This window comes from Acanthopagrus latus, chromosome 4 (assembly GCF_904848185.1).
Source record: "Acanthopagrus latus isolate v.2019 chromosome 4, fAcaLat1.1, whole genome shotgun sequence".
Classification (NCBI taxonomy): Eukaryota; Metazoa; Chordata; class Actinopteri; order Spariformes; family Sparidae; genus Acanthopagrus; species Acanthopagrus latus.
Window position 1 is genome coordinate 34,973,020 of NC_051042.1, and position 24,709 is coordinate 34,997,728.

Genomic DNA, 24,709 nt, shown 5'->3' on the forward strand with positions numbered 1-24,709 from the left:
ACAGCTGTGTGTGTGTGTGTGTGTGTGTGTGTGTGTGTGTGTGTGTGTGTGTGTGTGTGTCCTGCAGATGAAACCCCGGTCTCGTTCACTCCGTGGAGGAGCCACCTGGGGGCGCCACAGAGTCGAGGTGTGGTGACAGAATCAGTACAGTTAACTCAGACTTTTGATTACAGCTGAATTAAACTGTCAAAACGACTTTAATGTAACTTGGTTTAGATTTTACAGCCACAGCAGCAGAGAGAAGAATGAGCTGCTTGAATACGTCACTTCTTATAATGAATCAACATGATGATGAGATATGAAAATAATCTTCAGTCTTATTTTATTGATGAGTGCAGAAAGTTTCTGGATCAAAATGTGTCATAGAGCAGCTGAGGGCGAGGCAGCAGAAGAAGACGAGTCATGAGTCCTGATGAGTCACATTTGTTTCTCTGTGTCCAGATCTGAACGGCTCCGCCCCTCAGGACCACATCTACAGCGTCATCGGAGGAGGGCGGGGCAGCAGCGCTGGTGACGCTGACGCATCATCACCAACAACCAATCAAGAGCCGGGGGAGGAGTCCAGCGCTCGCTCTGGAGTGGCGCTCGATTTGAACGACAGGAATTCAATGTACGCACGAGTCAGCAAGAAGGAGAGACAAGCCACGCCCCCTGTTCATACACCTGAGGAGGTGCAGGTGGAGCAGGAGGAGGAGGAGGAGGAGGAGTCTCCTCCGCTGCCTGACAGGAGGACACAGCTGGAGGGATGACGATGATGATGATGATGAAGATGATTAAGGACATGAGATGAAACAAAGAACGAGAGAAGAAGAAAAAAGAAAACATTTTTCACATTGAACTCTGAACACGTCACATGACACGTCACATGACACACGTCACATGACACACGTCACATGACACACGCCACATGACACGTCACATGACACGCGTCACATGACACGCGTCACATGACACACGTCACATGACACACGTCACATGACACACGTCACATGACACACGCCACATGACACGTCACATGACACGTCACATGACACGCGTCACATGACACGCGTCACATGACACACGTCACATGACACACGTCACATGACACGTCACATGACACGTCACATGACACGTCACATGACACATGACACACGTCACATGACTGATTGGTTTCCAGCCATCAGCTCAGAGCTGCTGTGGTTCTGGTTCTGGGTGGAGTGACTGGCTCTCTTCATGATCCAGATCCTGCAGGAACCTCCTCTGTCGGACATTTTAAACTATCGTGTCTGAAGAATAAAATGATTGTATTTTGAGGAAATTGTTGTACAAGCGTTAATGTTTAACACACAGGACACATATTGAGACAGGTAGAAGTGTAGCCACGTGGTTTTGAAGAGAGCTGATGTCGCTGTGACGTGTGACTCCGTCACTCTGACATGTTAGTAATTAAATAAGACAGCACGACTGAACCTGCTCTCAGCCTGAGAGGCTACAAGCTAATTCAACGACTCATTCTTGTCAATCAGCTGTCCTCATGACACTGAAACCAGACGCTGATGTAAAGGTTTCTATATGGTCCGATCTGGCCCGTGTCCACATAATGTTCTTCCTGGGCAGAACAGTTCTGGCTCTGTGGAGCGCTCTGAAAAAAGTTCTCTGCAGCTGGAACTATTGAAAAAAGTTGCTGGTGGTCAGAACTAAACTCCATGTGGACCCGGGCCTCATCCTCCGTTGACTGTTGTGGTTCGATTGATTGTACAGAGGAGGAAATGGTCGTTTGTTGTCTGAGATATTTGGTTGAGTAAACGTTGTGTTACAGAAACTGAAGATGATTTGATCCTTCCTGATTGATGATAAAGTATAACCAGCAAAACTGTTTCAGAGAAACATGTGCGAGTAGAAAGTTTGTCCTGATGGTGGCACTAGAGTTATTGTGCTAAGCCCACTTAGCTAACAGCTAACAGCTAACAGTCAAAAGTTCTGCTGTGGCGTCAGTTGTGAGATTCTCTTCCTGGTTCCATGAGCACAATCATTTCCTCAGTCACCAAACCTGCTGGACAAACCAGCACAGACCAGCCTGTTGTGTTCTGGTGCTGGGACGCTGGTCACCAGATGTGTCTACAACTTGTTTCATATTGCAGTATGAGGAGGAGTGAAGAGTCAGTGAGGTCGTCACAGAACACAACCTGAAAGATTTTGGGCTCATTTGAGGAAACCTGAAACAAACTGTAAATACTAAATACACACAAATATTCATGCAACACTTTGTTTGTTGCTCCCGTTTCTCTCACAAGTTGAAGTGAACAATTTAAAAATGTTTTTCTTTTGTATATACACAAAATAATGACTTCTGTTAAAATCCAATAAGATGAGCCGTCCACCTGACAGGTGGCACATCAAGATGCTGGTGACCAGCTTCACCAGTAAGACTGTGCTGGTGGGCCAGCATTAATTAATGGGGCCTTGTTGGTCATCATGCTGGTCCACCAGCTGAACCAGCATCAAACCAGCACTAACCAGCATGGAAATCTTACTGTTCTATGCTTCTCCTCATTAGCTTAGCTCAGTTGCTAACGGGACAAAAAGTTCAGACATTTGTCAGAAGTCAAGCTTGGACCCGTCGTCCTGTCTCACTGTGGGTCAACCAGTTTATTCTGTGTCGGAGCAGCTTCACTAGAACTGGACGGTGACTCGGTTCTGATACGCTGCCACAGCTTCCTCTGTTTTGGACTCTCCGGCTCTCCGTCCACTCACAGGTCGACTCAGGACAGCGTGATTTTGGCAAACAGGGTGAAGTAACATGTCAAAGTTCACTGAATTCAAACAGATTCCACTGCAGTGAATTAAAGTGAACCTGCAGTGATCAGATCAGACGAGCAGCTGTGGAGTTCTGCACCATCTTGTTTTCTGACTCACTTTGTTTTGTACCAATGATTTGAACTCTTCTGTAATAAAAACGCAGACGTGCTGAACGAGAGCGACGCCGCAGCGCAACAGGAAGTTTCATGTGAAAGTGTCATCAGATTGCAACATTTAGAAAGTCCTGCTGTGTCATGATGACGCTCAGCTGACAGGAGTGTGTGTGTGTGTGTGTGTGTGTGTGTGTGTGTGTTGGCAACATCCTGCTGTGGTTAACTTGACTCACAGTTCAGCAGACGGCTTGCCAGATGAATAAAATGCTGGAAAGTTTTGACAGCAGCAGTCAGTTCAGCAGCTGAACCTGCTCGTGGTGACCGATCACGTCTGAGGTCCAGTTCACCAGGACCGGTCACGTCTGAGGTCCAGTTCACCAGGACCGGTCACGTCTGAGGTCCAGTTCACCAGGACCGATCACGTCTGAGGTCCAGTTCACCAGGACCGATCACGTCTGAGGTCCAGTTCACCAGGACCGGTCACGTCTGAGGTCCAGTTCACCAGCAGCTGAGACTCGGTCTTCTGAAGCCTTTTCAGAACAAACTGCACTTTTCATGTCAGAATATGTTCTGTAAGCTCAACAGTTAAGATTCCAATGTGACATGAATGCAGCAGTGACTGCAATGCATTGTGGGATATGAGGACCCAAGTTGGGTCAAAAAGAAATGTTGTATTTCTTGGAGCCTTTGAAATGGACCAAACTCAGACGTGATGCTGCAGCTGGTGATGGAGCGACAGAGTCCAGTCAGCTTCAGTTAGAAGCTGCCAGCAGGCAGCACCTGTTGCTCAGAGGTTGAGGCAGCATCTTGTTATCTGAAGGTGGTTGGTTCGATTCCCCTGGTACCTTTGATACTGAACCCCAAACTGCTCCTGATGTGCTGGTCAGCCACCATCAGTGAGTCGGTCTGTCACAGCTGCTCAGTGTGAGGACTGACTCTCAGTCTCACCATCCACCAGTCAGATCAAACCTCAGCATCAGCGAGTGATCGATCGCTGCTGATTCATGCAGCAGTGATATTAATACACAAACTCAGAAATCAGAAAACCATCAGTACTTTACTGTACATACTGTCAGCACATGAGCGATGTATGATGTATTATTGCAGCAGCTTTACATGTAACAATACATCATAATTCAATAAGATGAGATAATAAGATAATATTAATCATCCTGAAGGAAATTTCTGTGCTTTGTATACAAGTTTTTATTTTGTAATATAATAAAATCCATGTTTAGTATTAATAACACAAATCTGAAAGTAACGTAAGTTTCCAGATCTGAAGCCAAACAGGAACATTTTATTCTTCAGTTTATTAATTTAACTCACAGATCAACATGTCTGGAGATACGAGGTTTTCACTGCAAAGTAATTGGAAGTAACTAGTAACTAAAGCTGTCAGTCAGAGTGGTGAAGTGACATCAGACTGTCGGTGACGTTTGTTGTCGTTTTAAATAGAAGTAGGTCAAACTGGAGCAGCAGGACGCTCAGTGTGTGTGTGTGTGTGTGTGTGTGTGTGTGTGTGTGTGTGTGTGTGTGGAGCTGCACGTTGCTCACGAGCGAAGCAGCGCTGCGTTGCTGCTACGTGCAGCTCCACACACACACACACACACACACACACACACATGGACGCACACAGAACAGGAGGGTGCAGAAGAGGTGGAGTCTGGTTATGTAATCAGTGATCTCCACCTACAAGCTGCTCATTGTTTATCATCACACTGCTACTGCACACAGTACACACACACACATACACACAGTACACACAGCGCTGCAGTACACACAGTACACACAGTAACACTACATGCAGTATTAATACTCAGTGATGGAAACTGGAAGAACTGCACGGCAAGAAACTGGTAACAAATACTGAATCATTATAATTCTATAATACTGTGATTTGTATCCAGATTACTTTAAACCACAGACACACAGCAGTGACAGTACTGCAGTACTTCAGCAGTACAGCAGTACCTCAGCAGTAGTACCTCAGCAGTACTGCAGTACCTCAGCAGTAGTACCTCAGCAGTACTGCAGTACCTCAGCAGTAGTACCTCAGCAGTACTGCAGTACTCCGGTCTGTGCTGTGTTCTCTCGGTGTGTAACTTGCGTTCAGCGTGTGTGTGTGTGTGTGTGTGTGTGTGTGAGTGCAGGACAGTCAGTAAACAACAGACCTCAGTGGGGTGTGTTCCTGCACGGCTGAGCTCAACCAATCAGCTTCAAGCTCCTCCCCACGTGGTGCTCTTGTTTACTACGAGGCTGGAGAGCCACCGCGGGGGCTGCTGGGAAAACCCGGAGCGGATCGGCTGCTCAGAGCTCAACATGCAGATCCGGTGTGGTGCTGATTTACTCAGATCAGCAGATTACTGTTGTGTTTGAGCAACTCTCAGTCTGATTCACTCACTCTGGAAACAAACGTGACACACAGACTTCACCCAGGTGCATTGTGGGAAATGTAGGATCGAGTGTTCATGAAGGTTTGTGAGAGTTTACTTACTGTGACAGCAGCAGTCTGGATGTGTCTGCTCCACCTGCTGCAGCTGCATCAGGTCACTCTGCTGACATCCATCAGCTGATCAAAACAGATTATGAATCTAATATTGTTTTCTGTTTGTAGTTTCAGACTTCATGTTGATTTAACGTGTTGTTGATTGTTTTGTTCCATCTGACAGACTCGACTGTTAAAGATCCAGTTAAAGAACAAATGAAGAATAAAAGACTGACTCATGTTTCACATCAGCTCAGAAACACGTCGCCACGTCTTCATGTTGATGTTTGTTCAAACTTTATTTAACATTCATCTACGTTTCTCACCTGTTGTTGACTCACAACATTTAAAGTCTCACAGTGAATTAAAAGACAGACACACTCTTGTGATTCTGCTGCTCATCATGAAGAACTGAAGCGTCACTGACTCTCTGTGCTGATGTCAGGTTGAAACACGCTCCGCTCCAGATGTTCTGGTGTGATCCGGTCCGTGTGTTGTGTGAACCTCCTCCCTCCCTGATGGTGTTCAAACTGGCTGCAGCCTGCAGCAGCTCACACACTCACACACACTCACACACACACTCTCAGCTCCCATTGAACGGTGGACAGTCCAGGTGTTGTGTTGTTGTTGTGTTGGAGCTCCAGGCAGCAGGTAGGTGACCACCGCTCCTGTTTCCTCCTGTCATCACACTGTGAATGTCTCTGCTGCTTCCAGCTCTGAGCGAACAGAGAGCTGCTGCTCAACTTCACAAAGACAATGAGCTGACTTTACTTCAGCTCGGTGCTCCTTCAGTGTGTTCAGGCTGCTGATCAACATCATTGATTGTGGATGAGTCAGTATCAGTCATGTCTGTTGTCAGAACTTTGCCTCGTGCTCTGTCCTGTAACCTGAGTCTTGTTGTTCAGACTTGAACACAGTGAAGAGTTTCTGAACTGAAAAGTGACTTTCTGGCGTCACGCTGTCGCTCGCAGTTCATGGTCAGAGCTCAGAGACGATTCAGTTTCATACAACTGCTGCTGCTGGAGTTGTTTTTGTGCTCATTGAGGACTCTTATTGTGGAGGGTGTGAACGCTGCACTGAAGGAATCTGATTGGTCCAGAGCTCAGAGCAGCAGCCAGGCAGAGGGGTGTGTGTGTACAGTGTTGTGTTATGTTGTGTTGCTTTGTATTTATGTGTTAGATCTGAGTGTGACTCTTGATGCATTCAGAGATATTTAGACGTGTTTGTGTCCTCAGTTTGAGTTTGTCTGATCTTGATGTTCAGCTGTGAGCAGATCTGCTGTGAGAGAGCTCAGCAACATCCAGCAGCTTTAACATGAACACAGAAAATTAACTGGAAAATATTTTTTAAAAAACGTCAGATGTTTGTTGTTCCATCGGAGGATTTGATGCTTTACTTTGAAAACCAGCCTCAGCAGCTTCATGTTAGCGTGTAGGTTTGTTCACAGCACAGACGTGTTGAGACTTTACAGTTCTTCAGGTTCAGTTTTCAGTTTTATCAGATTACTTTGGGTACAAAAACACTTGGTCAGTGTTTGGAAAAGATCATGTTTAGTCTTTGGTCATCTTGACCTGCTACGCTGGGTGACGGCTGACTCCTCCAGCAGCTCCTCCACCTCCTGATGTGGAGGTCAGGTCATGAACATGTTCCAGGGCGCTACAGATACATGAACTGTACATTCCATCCTGCCGACTCATAGTAAACTTTATATCTTTGATTTTGGACTGTTGGTTGGAGAAAACGGGTACACATGGAGATTTTCTGTCATTTTAATCAATATGACTGAACCAGTAATGAAACAAGAGTTAGAGCTCCACCTGAAGCTGGACTGAGATCAGCAGCAGCTCCAACATCTGCTGGAATCTGTGTGCTGATACTGTACCTGTCTCTGCTTACTCTGAGTCACTGATTAACAGGAAACCTTAACGAGCGGGGGCGGGGTCTTCGTGTTTTATCACGTTGCCACGGTGACACAGTTTAAGTCCTGAAGGTGATGTAATCATCATCATCAGTGTCAGCATGATAAAGAAACATTTACCAACAGTTGGTGCCATCTGTTCATGTTAATCCTCTGTCAGTTAGTTACTGGTAACCCACACACACACACACACACACACACACACACACACACACACACACACACGCACGCACGCACACACACGCATGCACACACACACACATACACACACACACACAGCAGCCTGACTGTAAATGACACTTCAGCCTCTGAGTCACTGTGATCTCACTCAGATCAGTTTCCCAGCAGCCCCGGCTCTGATGCTGAGGGCTCCTGCGTATGTGAGTACAGGAGTATTTATTTACTTTTGTGGCTCTGCTGGAAGTTACATGTAAACTGTTAAGTTGCCTCCTGTGGCTTCAGCATGTTGCATCGTGGGTAATGTAGGCATCAGGTTTGATCTGGCATTGCACTGCTGTCAGTTTAAAAAGAAATGATGAAAATCAATAAAGTAGAATTAAAAATATCACCTTTTATATTCCACACGTTCTTCTTCTTTTTCATTTGCTGCCGCCTACATTACCCACAATGCAACTTGAGCCACTGAGTGACATGACTGGAGACATATAAAACTTTGAGGGTTCATGAAGTGAAGCACATTTGTCCTCCAGCTGCAGTCAGCAGCCAACATGGAGGTCATCTCCGGATCACTGCTGCAGTCAGGCTGATCGACAGCAGTGAAGAGAAATCCACGTTTTAATCCCAGAAGTTGGAAACTAATCTCTGAGCTCTGCTCCCGTCGGATCAGAACAGAACCTCCAGGAGCTGAACTGGACTGACTGTTTTCTGTTTGTGTGGTTCCAGGCAGACAGACATGTTACCAAAGACACGTCTGGGGAAGCGTTCTCCTCTCGGGGCGCTGGTGAGCTCCACCTGCCCGGCAGCAGGCCAGGTGACGGGTGACACCGGCGTCACCATGGAAACAGCAGCAGGACATCTGACAGCCAGCAGAGTCAAAGGTCACCCCGGGCTGAAGGTGAGATCGTCTCATCATCACTTATTTTAGAGTCTGAACAGAAATTCCCGGTGTTGTGTTTCAGTTCTGGAGAGCAGTGAGAGAAACCCCCTGCTGTGTCTCAGCCAATCACTGTCCCCTCCCTCAGGTGTACTTTCAGTGTGGAGGAGCAGGTGAAGCTTCAGGTGTGATCGATCAGCCTGACCTCATGCAGAGTGACGCTTCTGTCTGGCCTTCATCTCATCTCTCCTCCTGCAGCAGATCTGTCTCCTCCTGCATCGACGTCCCCAGAAGGTCAGATTTCCTCTCTGTCTCTCTGTCTCTTTGCCTCTGTGTCTGTCTCTCTGTCTCTCTGTGTCTCTGTGTCTCTCTGTCTCTCTGTGTCTCTCTGTGTCTCTGTGTCTCTCTGTGTCTCTGTGTCTGTCTGTGTCTCTCTGTGTCTCTGTGTCTCTCTGTGTCTCTGTGTCTCTCTGTGTCTCTCTGTGTCTCTGTGTCTCTCTGTGTCTCTGTGTCTCTCTGTGTCTCTGTGTCTCAGACTTTACATTCAGTATCTCTGCGTGACGTCCAGTACACAAACTGTGTGTCTTGTCGTCCTGCAGTCAGAGGAGTCCACACGAGGTGGACATGGACGAGCTGATGGCAGCGATGGTTCTCAGCAGTTTGTCCTGCAGCCCTCTGCTGCACAGCCCCGCCCACCAGGACACCACAGGTACAACAATACACGACGACAACAATAATAATACACAACAACATTACACAAAAATAATAATAATTAACAACAACAACAACACAAAACTACAGTAGATAACAACAATGACAAACAACAAAAACAAACTATCTGGAAAACACTCCATGTTTCAGCTCCTCTGATGGACTGTGGCGGTGGCGAGCTCTGTGGCGGCGGCGAGCTCTCTGACGGCGGCAGCAGCGGTTACTGGAGCATCGGCCACGGCAACGGCAGCCCGGCTCCCTCTCCACCAATCGCGGATGCCACTGTCAGCCCGACCACGCCCTCTGATGAAGGGCTGGACATGGAGCTGGAGCAGGTGCTGTTCGATGAGCCGGCGCCGCGGAGACGAAGGGTGAGGCGGTTTTTGTTTTGATCACAGGAAAATAAATGAACGTGGCGCAGAGAGCTGACGGTGTTTCCTCCTGCAGAACTCGGTGAAGGCGGCGTACAGGTGTCTGTGGCCAAGCTGCGGGAAGGTCCTGACGTCAGTGGTGGGAATCAAACGTCACATCCGGACAACACACCTGTGGTAAGACTCACCTGACACACTGAGTCTGTCCTTCAGGTGTTTATATGGAAGATTAATTCTGACAATTCAATACAAATAAATGTTGAATAATTGAAGGATAAGCACAAAGTAAATGTGATGTAACGATAAATGTAATCCTAATCACAGGATCTAATATTTATCTTCATGATAAAGTCTAACACCTGTGACCTTTGACCTCTCACAGCCGCGGCGGAGAACACGAGCGTTGTTCTCGCAGCGAGGAGGATTTCTACTACACTGAGATCAGCCAATGGGAGGAGCAGCAGCAGTCTCCTCCCCTTCCTCTCCTCTGCAGCCCCGCCCCCACCTCCCCCACCTCCGCCTCCCCCTCCTCACCTCCCAGCCCTCCTCCTCCCTCCCCTCCCTCCCCACCGTCTTCCCCGTCTCCAACCTGCAGCGCTCTGAGTCGCTCCGCCCCCTCCTCCTCAGGCGCCTCTTGGCAGGTCCAATCAGAGCACTCCTACCAGGTAGGGCGGGGCTTATCAACAGCGAATGTGTTTCTGAATGTAAACACATGACACACAGACAACATTTTTATTTTGGGTATTAAATATTATCATTATCATTAACCATTTAATATTCTAATTAATATTATAATAATATGATCATTATAAATGTGGCTAATATTTTGTATTGTTTTAGGCTCCACCCCCCAGTCATGTGACATCAGCAGCAGCACCGTTGAACACACCCACCTGTCGTCCGATGGCTCCGCCCACCAGCTGCCTCAGACAGGTAAATCCTTACAGAGATTTTAATCAGTATTCTCTTATCTCTGAGGCTGTTTGAGCTCCCAGCCTGGTGCAGAGTAACTAAAGTCCAAACTACACTGGAGCACACGGGTCAGAAATACTGACACTGATGTCATGACACACATTTAGACTCCAGTTAAACAGTCTAATTATGAATCGTGTCTAGTTTAATTTGGGCCCGCCCCCCTCCTCCAGCCTGCCCTGTGGTCCTGATTGGGCAACATGATTAAACAGGATGTGAGTCTTTGTGTTGTTTGACTCTGATGAAGACGCACATGGAGTCCAGACTCTGGATGGGCCAGCAGCTCAGTGTGACACCTGAGGCAGAACTCAGGTGTATTTTTATATGTTACACCTCTACTCTACTACACTTTACATATTTTTACAGCTGCAGTTATTTTTAAAATTTAACTTCAACATTGAAAAACATAATTTAACATATGTGTGTGTGACTTTCTCCTCCAAACTTCTCACAAGGTTTAATTTCAAGAAGTTCAGATTAGAGTAAACCAGAGTCCTCACAGTCTGTCCTCCAGGAGATGTTCAGGTACTTGTGTACAAACAGACTCTGGTGACAGTAGAAGTTCTGATCCATCTTGTTTCCTCCAGTACAGTAACAGAGTTCAGGCTCTGACATGGACTCAGAGTATCAGAGTAAAAAGTCTCCCTCTGAAGGACATTTGTGCTCAAAGCTAACTGAAGCTCACGTCATATTAATAGAATTCAAAGACTATTAAAGTTAAAGGTAGAATCAGTAGGATTTGTCCCAGCTGTTCCTGAATGCACCACAAAGACAGTCTTCACCTGGGCAGCTCCAACAGTATGAAGCTGAACTGTCCCTTTAACCTCAGCGGTGACGTGTGGACCGACACTCTGATGTTGTTTCACTGTTGTTCTGCACTGAGAACAAACTGTTTGCAACTTTCCAGCAGAATTTCAGGTTAAATTTTAGGTGTTTTACTTTTCACTGTTCATCCCCTGAAAGCCGTCTGCAGCTCCTGCAGACAAACGCACACTTCTCTAAATCACTTCTGTTTTCTCTCCTTCTGGATCCTGTACAGCAGCCTATTGTTGATTTCCTGCAGCAGCCGGAGCAGCCTGTTAAAACTGGTTTTATACTGGAGGGGGGGGTGAGCAGTGTGTGTGTGTGTGTGTGTGTGTGTGTGCTCTTGCTCCTCCCTGATGGTTTTCATTCAGCAGGAAAATCCCCTCTTGGATGGTTTGTGGTCACGTTTTCCATCACTCTGCCTCAGTGCAGTGCTGCCACCTGCAGGCTGGTGGAGGCAGTGCAGGATGTTTTTACAGCAGAGTGGAGAAACACAAAGGAGCGACAGCAGAGACTGACTCCAGATCAGTCATCAGAAGCTTTTCTGTAAACAAGCTCCTGAAATCAACATCAGTGATGAGATCAGTGATGACAGAAGAGAAAAGAAACTGAAATAAACACTCACTCTTCCTCTTCTTCTCCTCTTCCTCAGGGTTTGGCGTTTCGGGTGCGTTCGGTCAGCGTAGGCGAGCAGTGGCTGCAGCATCAGAGTGTCTCCTGCAGGTTAGTGGTTTATGGAACATTTAGAAAAGTTTGATAATCAATGATTTAGAAAATAAATATGACTTAAACGTGCAATGTTCCTGACATTTGAAGGAGCACTGTGGAGAAGACAATCAAACACAGAATTTAAATATTTAAATATCGTTTAGATAATTAATAATATTATTGAGGTGAAAATACAAACTCATTATACATTTATATTTTTTAAGTCCTTCTGTTTCTGCCAGTTTTTGCTTCCGTAGATTTTATATGTACAGGATGACTAAAAGTGACAGTTTGTTCTCAAGCCTGGATTCATTTCTGCCTGGAAACCATGTCTGAATAGGCAGTGCACCGTAGAGCGCATACCTCCGCCAAGGTCACTGATGCTTCTGTGTGTCTGTCAGGAGGATTCGAGGTGAAGCCAAAAAATGCCGGAAGGTGTATGGCATCGAGCACCGAGACCAGTGGTGCACGGCCTGCCGCTGGAAGAAAGCCTGCCAACGCTTCCTGGACTGAAGGAGGAAGAGCGAGCGGAAGAGGAGGAGAGGAGGAGGACTGAGGCAGGCTGAGGCCTTCAGCTCACCTGCTGGATGTTTTATATTCTCTGACAGCAGAAATATGTGTTGTTTTATACTCTTTCTACATTTTCTATACATGTCTTTTTTATTTGGAATGTATTTGTAGAAGGTGTTTGTAGACGTCCTGTCAGTTTGAGGCAGCTACGATGTGACCTTTGACCTTTGAGGCAGCTGAGCGAGTCCGTGTCAGGACCTGTACGTTACAAATGGACCCAGTAACCGTGGCAACACTCGGCTCAGAGCTGATGCTGCTCTGATGAATGTTCAGGCTCAGCTGGGTGACACTGGGCTCAATCTTTCTCATGAAGCTGGTTCAGGTTCAGATGCTGCCGCCTCACATCACATTTATGGAGTCACCACTTCTACGGGATCCCAGCAAGGCCAAAAATACTTAACTCCCATGTAAAGGAACAGTTCGCCCAAAACTGTAAACCAGTCATCCTGTCCTGAAGCAGCTGGAGATTTGATTTAAAACAGAGAAACAAACATCAGATGTCTCCACGCAGCTCGTCTGCTGTGATCACAGTCTGAACGAGAGCAGCGTGAACGAACAGGAAGCTGACGGCCTCTCAGGGCTGCGCTGAACGACGTGAGGCAGCTTCGTGATTTAAACTCAACATGTAAATAAAAAGCTTCCCTCCGGACCGGACAGGAAGACGCACAGGTGTTCTCACTGAGCTCAGAGGGAGCTAACGCTAACACTAGCGCTCTGATGACTCACAGCAGGATCGAGTCGTGGAAATCGCTGCTCGCGGTGCTAAAAGAGGTCAGACTCAGAGTACTGAGGACTGAAACTGCCAAACTCAAGCATCTGTCAGTTAATCAATAAATGGCTCAATTCATAATATGCACCAAATATTAAATTAAAAATAAATTCAGGCATTCATTTATAAAATGTATTAAATTGATACTTATCTATTAATCTGCTCAGTCTGCCCATTTAACATCAAAACTTTTAATTGATGTATTCACTTTTATATTTATTTCATTACGGATTTATTTCTGTATTATTTGCTTTGAATTTTACAAAATAGTTCATAAATAAATGCAGAAAGAAATATTAATGAATATAAATTAAAGTACTAAAACAGATGGGAACATCAGTAAATATGGGAAATAACACAAAGTAGGCAAACAGAAAAAAATCACTTTGTCACATTTTATAAATAAATTAATGCCTCCTTTAATTTTTAGTGATTTTGGTGACATTTAATGAAATTTATGTATTCATGTATTTTCTGAGCTGTGTAATTATTTAGTAGTTTGGCAGTTTCTCCGTTCAGGAGCAGCTTTGGACCCCGACTAACACCACATCTGCTGCCTGTATTATAGTCTGTAATAAGCAGCTTTAAGGTGCCAAACAGGTGGACATCAGTCGGTCGGCTCTGGGCTCTAAAGGCAGCGATGGTGTGCCAGGCTCCATAAACTGCTCCCACACACTGAACCCAGGTTTACTTTACCGCCATTTATCGTATCAGGCATCAACATCGTCTCATCTCACCTAAACGAAACATATCTTCACTGTAAATATCATCACAGAGTTCGTCCTCGTTCATTTCCCATCAGCCACCATTCTTCATACGACCTTCAGTTCAGTTGTTAAATGTCTGGAAGCAGAAGCCATTTCCACTCGTCCCTGTGGAAACCACATGCAGTATTGATGAAGACATATGTTTAATTATAGAAACACAATGTTTTACACTGAGTCATATATATTTTATAATATCTGTAGAAATACAGATTATTAACATCAGAGCACAGTGACGAGGACGACTCCTCCTGAAGCCTTTAAACTTTCTGATGTTTCAACCATTTCTTTGCAGTAAACTGAGAATAAGGTTCTTGTATTTATATTCTCTGTACGTCCTGTTTGTTTCTGAGCAAAAGAAGTAAATGTTGATCATTGTAATCGTATCATTCTGAAGATGCACTCTTTTATACAAGATGTGAGGTTCTCATGTTTGAATAAAAACAAAGAAAAAGTAGATTTGGGCTCGTTGTCTGGTTCATTTTATTGTTTAGCAGACGGATCATTTTCAGCTTCAAGAACACGAGGCGGATTTTAATTCTGATGAGTAAGTTTTTAAAAAGACAAAACACCCAGAAATTCAAGTTAAAGCTGGAACATGAGAACTCTTTATTGTCTTTACTGATGGAAAACATTTCTAATCAATACGACAAACTGTGTTTTAAATAAAGTTTTTATTAAAGATGATCCAGCTCAATGACAACAGCAAACTGAACACAAACCTCCTGTAAACTGATGATAAAAAAAAAACATGCTGCAGATACAGTGACTGGTCCACTCTGACACACACACACACACACACACACACACACACACACACACACACACACACACACACACACACACACAGTTCTCAGCTGTGACTCTGCTGTAATAAATTATATGTACAGTCCAGGTCCATCTGTGACTCCATCAGAACACGTGAAGAGACAGTCATCACTCTGGAGTCTGAACACGGGAAAGAAATCAGACAGAAAGTTACGGAACCGTCACAAACAGGCCGAGACAAATAAGAACTGTGGTAGTTTTATATTCACCATTTATCCATTTTGTTTTGAGTTGACTCGCTCTTTCCGTCACAAGCAACAATTTTAACCTTGTCGACCTTCACGAGGTCCGTCACCTCCCTGAACTCCACGTCGTTGAGGACAAACGTCCACACGTTGTCACAGAACCTGTAGGTGTTCAGGGAGCCCTGCAGGACAGACGGACAGACAGCAGAACAGACTGAGACGGACTTCAAAACATCAAGAACATCCTGCCAGGCAAGATAAACCACATGACTGAACCCGAGCGCAAGATATGATCTACAGAGAGTCGATCCTCATTTCAGAGCTGAAATCACCAAAGAAATCTCATTTCACTGTTTCTGCCAGCGTGCAGGGGAGGCTGTGGGTCAGAGGTCACAGGAGGAGGACTCACCCTGAAGTTAACTCTGTTGCGGACCCGACTGGCGAGCGCCGTGTTGATTGCTTTATCAAACTGAAGGAGGACCTGAAGAGCCAGCTGAGGAGTGATCTGCTGAGTCTGCACACAAACACAAAGACACAAGATGTGATTATCATCTAACATCACTCACCGTCCACACGCTGACACACAGTCAGACAGTTTCTTCACCCAGGTCATGAGTTGGACAACAACAATCAGAACATCTTCTGGACATCTTGTCATCAGGTTTGGTGCCTTACCAACAGATAACCAACCCTTAACACCACAAACTGTCATATGCTAAGCTAGGCAAACCACGTCCTGGCTCAAGCTCTGTACTGAACTCTGTCTCATTCTCAGGTAGGAAAGTTTATTTCCCACAATACCAAACTAATTCTTTAACGTTGACCTAAAGAGGCACTTTAGGGGAGATGTTTAGGTTTCTCTGTTCTGTGCAACATGATTCAGCTTTACTTCACTGAAACACAAACTTCCTCTGCAAACACAGACTGAACCGAACTAAAGTGTATGAAGCTACATGATGTATGCAACACTGCTCTGGACATCTGAAGAACCAGGTACATGCTAGCAGACACAACACTGACACATCTTAGTGAAGCTGGAGGACGCTACAGTCAGCAGATGCACGGTGTTACTGTTCAACACTGGTTTAAGCTATTCTGCTGAACTTTGACTCCAGTTTATCTGCATCTTGCTCTCAAATCGATGCTAATTAGCCGCAGCAGACAATGTAGCGTGTTAACACAGCAGTTAAAATACTTGATATTTTACTTCTATCTGAAACAAATCAGTTCAAGCAAACCGCAGCTAACGAGCTAAAGTTAGCTTAGTTAGCTGTACTGTACTATGCGCCGCCGCAGCAGTTAGCAACATGCTAACGGAGGCTAGCTGTGAGCGAACAGCCCGTCATGTTTGGGGTGAGTATCACCTGTATGAGCTCGTCCAGACTCTCCTGGAGGCTGTTTCCCAGCGTGGTGTTCCTGTACAGCTGGTACGCCATGATGGAAACCACCGGAGGAACAAATAACTACAGTAAACTATCGTCTAAACACACTCAAAGCTAACGAGGCTAACAGAACTAGCCGCTTCCTTCCACAACAAGCGAGCGATTCAAGACAGAGCAACAACAAGCTAACTGCAGGGACACAGCTTCCGGTTACATATTTCAAAATAAAGCGACTGCTCGTCTACTATTTTAAAAGGTCTGAGTCAGACATCAAATCACTTTTCTGGCCAACGAATCCTTTTATTTTATTTTCAATTTGTACTCTAATAATGCTAAATATAAATCTAATAACATGGTATCACCAGTTTATCCTGAGGTTATTTAATATCTCCTTTTATTTTGAACAGAATGTCTCTTCCCGTCTCTGATTCTTGCTCTCTTGACGAAAGCTACGGAAGGTCAGAGGGTCCAAACCATTTTAAAACATTGTCACGTCTTTCACTGTGTTGTTGTTGAGTTTTATTGATCTATCACAGTTTAAGTTAGAATTCATCAATGAATCATGTTTTTTTTTTTTTTTTTTATCTTATCAACAGTAATCACTGATTTTATTACTGACATTAAATTATCAACTTTGTTTTTATTGAACTAGATTCTCCTGGAAACAGAAAAACAAACCAAACATCAGAAACGCTTTGCTCATGAATGACAGTTCTGTAACTCAATGATTTATTGATCTCTGTTTAATCTGAAGCTGATCTATCAGACTGATGATGATGTAAATGATTATCTCCACTAGATGGCAGCAAAACATCGATCAGTAAAATCACCTAAACCACATTCTCTTCTTCTTCTTCTTCTTCTTCTTCTTCTTCTTCTTCTTCTCCTCCTCCTCACTGGTTCCTAGAATAATTTATAAGTATTTATAATATAAAAACAAACAATTGCATAAAACAATTTAACTCATAATATCATATCATTATTATATTAGAATATAATAAATACATATTTACTATTCATTACTGTTGATTAATATAATATTATATAATACATTATCATACAAATATGTAATATGATGGTTTTGTCTTGAAACAAACAAGATCACTGCATCATTAATATAATAACTATAATCAGCCTTGTTTTTACTGATTGATAGATCGATATGTTTGCACCTCTAATGCTCGGTTCACATTTTGCAGAAGATTAAACCGTGAAGTTCAACTGTAAACACAGTGAATATCTGAACAGTTATGTTTCCATGACAACTGAACTATCCATATTGTTGATGCAGACGTGTGTGTACGAGGATGTTTGGATGAGACTGCATGTCATTATTCTGATCCTAAAGAACAGACAGTGTGCAGTAGCTGTGTGTCTGCAGATGTTTCCACATGTTGAAACTCTTTATTTGTCTCCATGCACAGACTCTCACCGCCACCTGGACCTGTAAATCATCTGGACATCCGGCAGCAGACAGAGATTCAAGATCCAAGATTTAAACAGGTTTTTCACTGAAAATGACAACATGACACAAAAATGATTTTCTGATCGGACTCTGGGTCTGACGACACACAACAGAACTTCCCGGTTCAGTTCATCATCATTTACAACACAAGACTGTAAGATGAAGTGCAGCTGCAGCCTCTTCATACAGAGACGGTCCGAACAAATACATCACAGTAACACAAGAACATAGAGGGAGGTGGTACTGAGACCAGGAAGTAAAGAGAGGAAACTAAATCATCTCCAAATAAGTAAGTAAGGACACAGACATGATATTCTTGTGTGCTGAGGACGAGGCTCTGCCACAAAATACTCTTATTTTCTACATAATACTCTAAACATCAGCATCTGTTCACAAAGGAACGAGAATAAAACTGCATAGTGAGACTGAGAAGTGATAAAAGGTTCTTTTGCACATTAAATTCATATGTTGTGTTTCATCTGTTTCCTGTATAGAACACATACATGTACAGTGTGTGTGTGTGTGTGTGTGCTGCTCTCAGCGGTTCTGTGTGATGGATGTGGTCGCTGAGTGTTGTGAGCGGCTGTTTGCTAATGAACAGATCTGTTTAGCCAGCCGCTCCGCTGACCTCTGACCCCGCTCGCTCTCCACACAAGGTGCTCGGGAAAAACATACGAGGACCGAAAACACAATTAACAGGACGGCGTGTCGCTCGACGTGAAGCAGAAGGATTAAAAATGAAGCCTGAATCTGAATCTGGAGCCGCAGAGGGAAAATAAACTGATGGTGTGTTTGAAGCAGGTGTGATGATGAGTCACCAAACAGGAAGTGGCTCCTTAACTTGATGAGGAGGAGGAGAACCCACAGCCAATCATCTCCCTCCACTCATCCTGTCTTTTTGTTCTGATCCAGACTGTGAGTGGTTCTGCTCTCCAGAGTCACTCACAAAGGGAAGTTTGTGTGTTTTAGTGTTTTTTTCTGAGACCAGAGGAAGAACTGCTGGTCAGATCAGAGAGGCTGAACTCACCTGAACTCACCTGAACTCACCTGCTCTCTCTCGCACAGCACACATTTATTTAACCTTCATCCTGAGCGCTGGATTATTGATCAGCCTGTCAGAGCCAATCAGGATGCAGGAGAAGCAGAGCCATCACTAAAGGTTTTGGTCCACTTGAAGGAAATCAAATGTTTCCCATCAGTCAGCGGGGTAATGACCTCTGACCAGCCGGGCCATACGTCAGCAGGTATCCGTCTGTCAAAGCACCACTTCATTGTTTCTGCCCACTGAGCAGCGAGATCCACGGAGCGCGACGAGACGCCACGACAACCGTTTCATGATGTTTCTTGTTTTGTGTGAAAGTCTCACAGACTCGTCCTGAACTGAACTGTAGAGGCCACGTGTCCTCACACAGAAGGAGAGAAATATAAAATACAACATTAGAAAACTGGATATAATCTGTGTTTCTGCACAGAATGTCTGAGGAAATTTTGAAGGACAAAAGAAAATGAACACAAATTGCAGTAGGATAAAAACCTCCATTATCATGAAGCCATCATTAAAGGGATATCTGTCCACTGAACATGTCCATCAGTCACTGTTCAGGTCTTTACACTCATCTCCTCTGCAGAGATTCAAGGAAACGAGGCTGCAGATCAACAAACATCAGCTGAAACATGATGAACCGAAACAGTTTCTTCGGGTTCGGGCTCAAACATCAGGTCAGAAAACATCACGGTTTGGATTAAAACAGCTGTTGTGGTCCCCACGATCACAGATGGAGATGATCCATCTCCTCCAGGAGTCTCTGCAAGCGTCTGTTTGGCAGCTCGTTGTTAATAACATCAGCTGATAATCATATGACGAGATCATGATGTGCAGAAAATAATAATAAAAAAATGATGAAAATAATGATGTCCGGCAGACGGGACTGGAGCACAGTTATCATGCTCCTGAGTGCTTCTCTCCTCTGTTTATGGATCCATGTATCTAATATAACACAGAGGGAACTTGACAGGTGAGTGAGGCAGAGCCGGCTGAACTGTTTGCTGCTCTGGGCCAGATTTGATCCTCTAATGATGGAGACGTTCACAGATCTCAGATTTAATGAGTGTGCAGACTTGTTCTCTAATCTTTGCTTTCTGGTGAGACGGATCACTGAAACATTTTATTGAAATGAAACAATGAGAGAAGTTTTCAGGAAAAAATCTGTATTTGGGACAAAATGACTAACTTAACTAACTAACTAACTATACTGTCAGATACATTTAGTGGAGTTGATAGTTAATATACAATATCTGCCTCTGAAATGTAGTGTGCCTGCTGTTAGTTTCACTGCTGAAAACAAAGACTTGACTCTTCATCACTACAGATGGAGGGAGAGCTTTTCATGTGCTAACAGAGCAGTGCTAACGTTAGCTCACTCCTCTGAGACATCAGCACAGAGCTCTGCCTGGTCTCTGGAGGACAGTGGACCGTTGCTGCATCACGCTTTAAAGGAAAAGTGTATTTCTGAAAATGATTCTGGGCTTAAATCACCTGAAGAGTCTTTCAACAGTATTTTCTAAATGTGTTTCTCTGACATGAATGTGAGATGAGGATAAAACAGGCAGACAGAAACTCGTTCAGGGTTCAGAGCAGGACGCCTCTGTGTGATGTGAACAGGAGGTGAACAGTCGATGGTTTAATTGTGGAGTGTTCATCAGCGTGTCAGTGTGAGGAGGTTAAACAGCTGATTAACAGGAGGCGCTGATCCGTCTCTCACCGTTATGATAATGAGCTCATTCAATATGCAGATTCGGTCCTCAGAGGCTACACGCGATTAATTGTTCTCGTTGACTCGAGTAATTATTTGTTTGCAGATTTAATTTGGAGATTTAGAAAGTGTCTCTGCCACGTGTGTGTGTGTGTGTGTGTGTGTGTGTCACATCATGTAATCCAGAGCTGCTGTGCAAATAATGCAACAGCTGATCCATGTGATGCAACAGTGATTTATATATAATCATGAACGATCTTCACTTATAATCTTGTAATCGTCCCATCATCAGGTGTCTTCTTGGGTTCTTGTGTCTCTCCTCACCTGCCCTGCACCTCCCACATTAGCTCCGCCGTGTCCCCTCACCTGTATCTCTCCTCCTCCATCCACCTGCTCCTCGTCCTCTCCTTAGTTCAGTGTGTGTTGAAGTCCAGTCGTCTGTTCTCACCCGCTTAAACTTCCTCCTGTTCGCTGTCTGCTGCAGCGTGATGTAAGAAAACGCTTGAGCACAATTAAATCTCTGAAATGAAACAGGTGCACATATTCCATGTTAGAAACGTCACTGATGGACGGATCTTTGGGTCACAGGAGGGTCGGACACTGTTTTTCATTTCATGTGATTTCTTTTATTTTGCTCACACACACAAAGTGTCCGACCGTCATGTGTTAATAAGCAATATCGTAAGACACGAGTGCAGGGGCGGACTTACCATTAGGCAAACACAGGCAGTTGCCTGGGGCCCTGAGGTTTCCAGGGGCCCCTAAACTCATGAACTCATAATCTCAAAAAAACTAAATAAAGTTGTCTTCGTCTTAAAGCAATTATTATTGTTTTAGTCTTAATTCGCGCGCTTAAAAATACATAAAAATGCTTAATCTCTCATGATCGTTTCGACTGCTCCCCCCTCCCCTCTCATGCAATGGACTATTCCATGTTACTGCGCATGTGCAGTCGTGATTCAGGAAGACGGTAGCAAAACAAACTAGTTGGCGCGTTTTTGAGCTGAAAACTACTAGTTACGCTAGTGGAGCGGAGAAGAGGAGAAGAGGAGAAGGAGAGAAGAGGAGAAGAGGAGAGAAGGAGAGAGGACAGCGGACAGCAAACTGTTTTTTTTTTTATCAAAACTACCAAAAGAGTCAACTTTGTTTCCCAGTGACACCGAATGTAGCCGCAGGTCCTCGACAACAGCAAGAGCCAGAAGCTGCTGTCAGTAGCACCGCTGTCAGTGTCAGCCGAGGAGGAGATGAAGCGGAGAGAGACACAGGGACGCTTTTCATCACAAACATGTGAGTGTTAAAGCTGTCGACATGGTAAACTATATTAAATATTGATTCATGTTCTTATCAATTACAGTAAACGCGTTGAGATGATTCACCTGTTAGATAATAATCCTCAAGAAGGATTTTAACACTAGAACAGCCAAGACGGCCATTTTGAAAATATGCAGTACTGCTGTTAACTTACCTGACTTTTCCTAAAAGTGTCTGTATTTGAATTTGAATAGTTTTTATATAAATTACACAAAACACAGAGAAAATATTATATGTTTTACCTATTTCGGCCATAAACAGTCATATTGGCCGCACATTGTTTCGGCCAGTTTGCTGCTTTCTTTGTCTCTCTCGTCTCTAACTGTGTTTGCGGTCTGCAGCTGCGCTTCTCTGTCAATTTACTTGTAAGTTAATTATTATTATATAGTTGTTTTATACCGCCTGGTTGGCACCATGGGCAAACAGAAACAGGAGTTCCCCTCCGTGAAACAGCAGCGGAGCTGTTCAACACAGTGCGGTGACGCGACTCTGACTGCCGAGGAACAATGTCTGCATCCTGAGCACCTGCACACAGGTGTGCACACCTTTAGTGCGGCGAAGGCAAAACCAGAGTCTGTGATTTACTACAACAACACCAAGTATGGCGAGTCCGTCCACGGCGGAGGAAGATGGCCAGTGTCTTCTGTAACATCCTCGGCCTGGCTGGGATCAATGTCCGCATGTTATTCACGGAGCAGCAGCAGCAGGAGACCCGGAGGAAAGTCCTGCAGCAGCTGCAGAGGAGCTGAGGGCAGAATACATGGAGGGGAAAGGAGCCGCTGCAGGCGGCACAAGCTGGGCAGCAGCGGAACCAACCACCGCTGCAGCAGCAGCAGACACGGACACGGAGGCGGTGCCGGTCCGAAAGAGCTGCAAACGGAACCAAACGGAACCAAACGCCGGACACTTGAAATGCCACAAGCCGTGTGTGGTAACTGTGAGGAGAGCGGAGGATCTGCAGACTGTGACCAGGGATCACAACAGCTCTTTGTTTTGTTTTAGATCAGCTCGTTTACAGCTTTTTCAATTAGTATTTATTTTATTATATATTAAGTGTTAAAATGTTTCATAATCAAATAAGTTACTTCTAATATTTAATGTTCTTGTTCTGAGTTTTCTCTGTTAAAATCTTGTGTAAATATGCAATAATTACGGTTTACTATGTGCGATGATATGAATATTGATAAATGTATAATTAAACTTGTTAAAATGTACATTTTGGTATTATTTCGTTATTGTTTTTAAATATCATGACACAATGAATGCATTCATCACTCAGTTGGGTGTTTACATGAGAGATTATAGAGTTTAAAATCTAGCGGTCAAAATGACTTACGGCTGTTTTAGTAGTGTTGGAGTTCCGTCTCTGCTAGTGTTCATCTAGTTCATCTAGCTCAACTAAGTAGTAACACAAGATACAACAACATCCAGGCTGAACCTACTTGCTGCTGCCCACATTGAAGACCTTGTGTTGAGAATAAAACTTTTGTCAGTGCAGTAGGAGGACGTGGAGGGCCCCACTGACTAAATAGGCCCCTGCACGAGTGTACAGGTACACAGGTGCATAAGTACAGCTGTAGCGGTCACATGACTCATTTCACTACAAAACTAAATATTGTGCCTTCCCCCCGAAACTTGACCAAGAGGATGTGCTACAATAAAGTTTCCCTACATGAACCTCAGCTCTGGTTGTTAATTATCATCCAACCAAAAGAAATCAGAATGAATTAGGACATTTTAGTAAAAGTACATCTGCTGCGTCCTCATAGACACAACAAGGTCTGAATGTAACTGTGCTCAGAGAGACGTTTGTCTTCTGTTTAAGTTATTCTGGACGTCAGGTGCGACGCTGGGTTTTCATTAGAAGATAACATGTGTTCCTGTAGGTGAATGATGGTCGTTCAGATACTAAAAGGACGTCATCTCATCAGCGGAGGGCTGAGAGGCGTCCTGATGACGTCTTATCTCTGCGTCTCTGATCAGACAGGAAGTCAGAGTTGATGTATGATGTCTTTACGATGCAGTGAAGCAACTTCTGTCTGTCTGTAATTAAATGTCAGCTTTATCAGCAGAGTGAATTTAAAGTATGTAAAGTAAAGTGGGTGAACTCTTCCTTTAACATGCTGACTGTGTGTGATGGTCTGATGTTTCCTCAGGAGCAGACAAACACAGAGTCGTCTGTGTGATGTTGGTGGATTACTCCTTTAATCAGGCAGTTCTCTGATCTCACAGAACAAACAGCAGCGCTCTAATTAGCAGCATTAGTGTTAATTATCTGACGGTAATCTGAAGTCAAACACACAAACTGTTTCTGTTTCAATCAATCAGCGTGATGGACAGAGATCAGGACAGGAACTGATTCAAAAACTGTTAATAAATACAAGCAATGAAAATATCAAATCAAATAATATCATTAAAAATGCTCACAGTATATTATTATTATTATTATTATTATTATTAACAGCATATAGATACAAAACAATTATATAAGTGAAATCATTAATCTAAAATTCCGTCTGTTGAAGCAATTTGTTTTTTAAATGTTTTTGTCACATTAAACAGTCTGACGTTAATTTGATTGGACATTTTTATTTCGAACTGATTTGTGTCCGTGTAGAGTTCAGAGTTTCTGTCAAACGGTTCGTGGTCGTTCACGTTGTTTCTGACTGCAGCTGGTTAGCAAAGTGACTGCTTCAGGTTCTGTTCACTGACGTTCTCTAAATGTTCCACTCTCAGCTGCTCCAGCAGGTCCACCAGAATCA

The 24,709-nt window shown here is 44.2% G+C and overlaps 3 protein-coding genes across 7 annotated transcripts in view; 2 read left to right on the forward strand and 1 right to left on the reverse strand.

The window, feature by feature from the left end:
• LOC119018667 overlaps window positions 1-902 on the forward strand; it is a 7,514-nt gene extending 6,612 nt beyond the window's left edge. For all 4 annotated transcript variants that reach the window (XM_037096516.1, XM_037096518.1, XM_037096519.1 and 1 more), the window contains 2 exons: window positions 68-127; window positions 442-902. In XM_037096516.1, the coding sequence (XP_036952411.1) occupies window positions 68-127; window positions 442-749 (368 nt within the window). In that variant the 3' untranslated portion in view covers window positions 750-902. The remainder of the gene's footprint in view (window positions 1-67; window positions 128-441) is intronic.
• A 3,614-nt stretch (window positions 903-4,516) lies between these two features.
• LOC119018662 (zinc finger protein 395-like) lies at window positions 4,517-14,480 on the forward strand. Of its 2 annotated transcripts, XM_037096507.1 has the most exons (11): window positions 4,517-4,753; window positions 5,048-6,033; window positions 8,204-8,375; window positions 8,503-8,648; window positions 8,954-9,063; window positions 9,216-9,436; window positions 9,513-9,613; window positions 9,819-10,101; window positions 10,277-10,369; window positions 11,865-11,935; window positions 12,322-14,480. In XM_037096507.1, the coding sequence occupies exons 3-11, from the start codon at window positions 8,214-8,216 to the stop codon at window positions 12,431-12,433; spliced, it is 1,299 nt and encodes a 432-aa protein (XP_036952402.1). In that variant the 5' UTR covers window positions 4,517-4,753; window positions 5,048-6,033; window positions 8,204-8,213; the 3' UTR covers window positions 12,434-14,480. The 2 variants fall into 2 exon arrangements, with proteins under 2 accessions (XP_036952402.1, XP_036952401.1); XM_037096506.1 differs by lacking the exon at window positions 4,517-4,753 and having other exon boundaries at window positions 4,931-6,033.
• Window positions 14,481-14,678: 198 nt separating this feature from the next.
• LOC119018678 (transcription initiation factor IIA subunit 2) lies at window positions 14,679-16,604 on the reverse strand. The gene is made up of 4 exons (XM_037096534.1): window positions 16,401-16,604; window positions 15,446-15,550; window positions 15,061-15,218; window positions 14,679-14,971 (listed from the first exon to the last, which is right to left on the reverse strand). Coding segments are annotated over exons 1-4 (336 nt in total). The 5' UTR covers window positions 16,473-16,604; the 3' UTR covers window positions 14,679-14,970.
• Window positions 16,605-24,709: the final 8,105 nt, after the last annotated feature.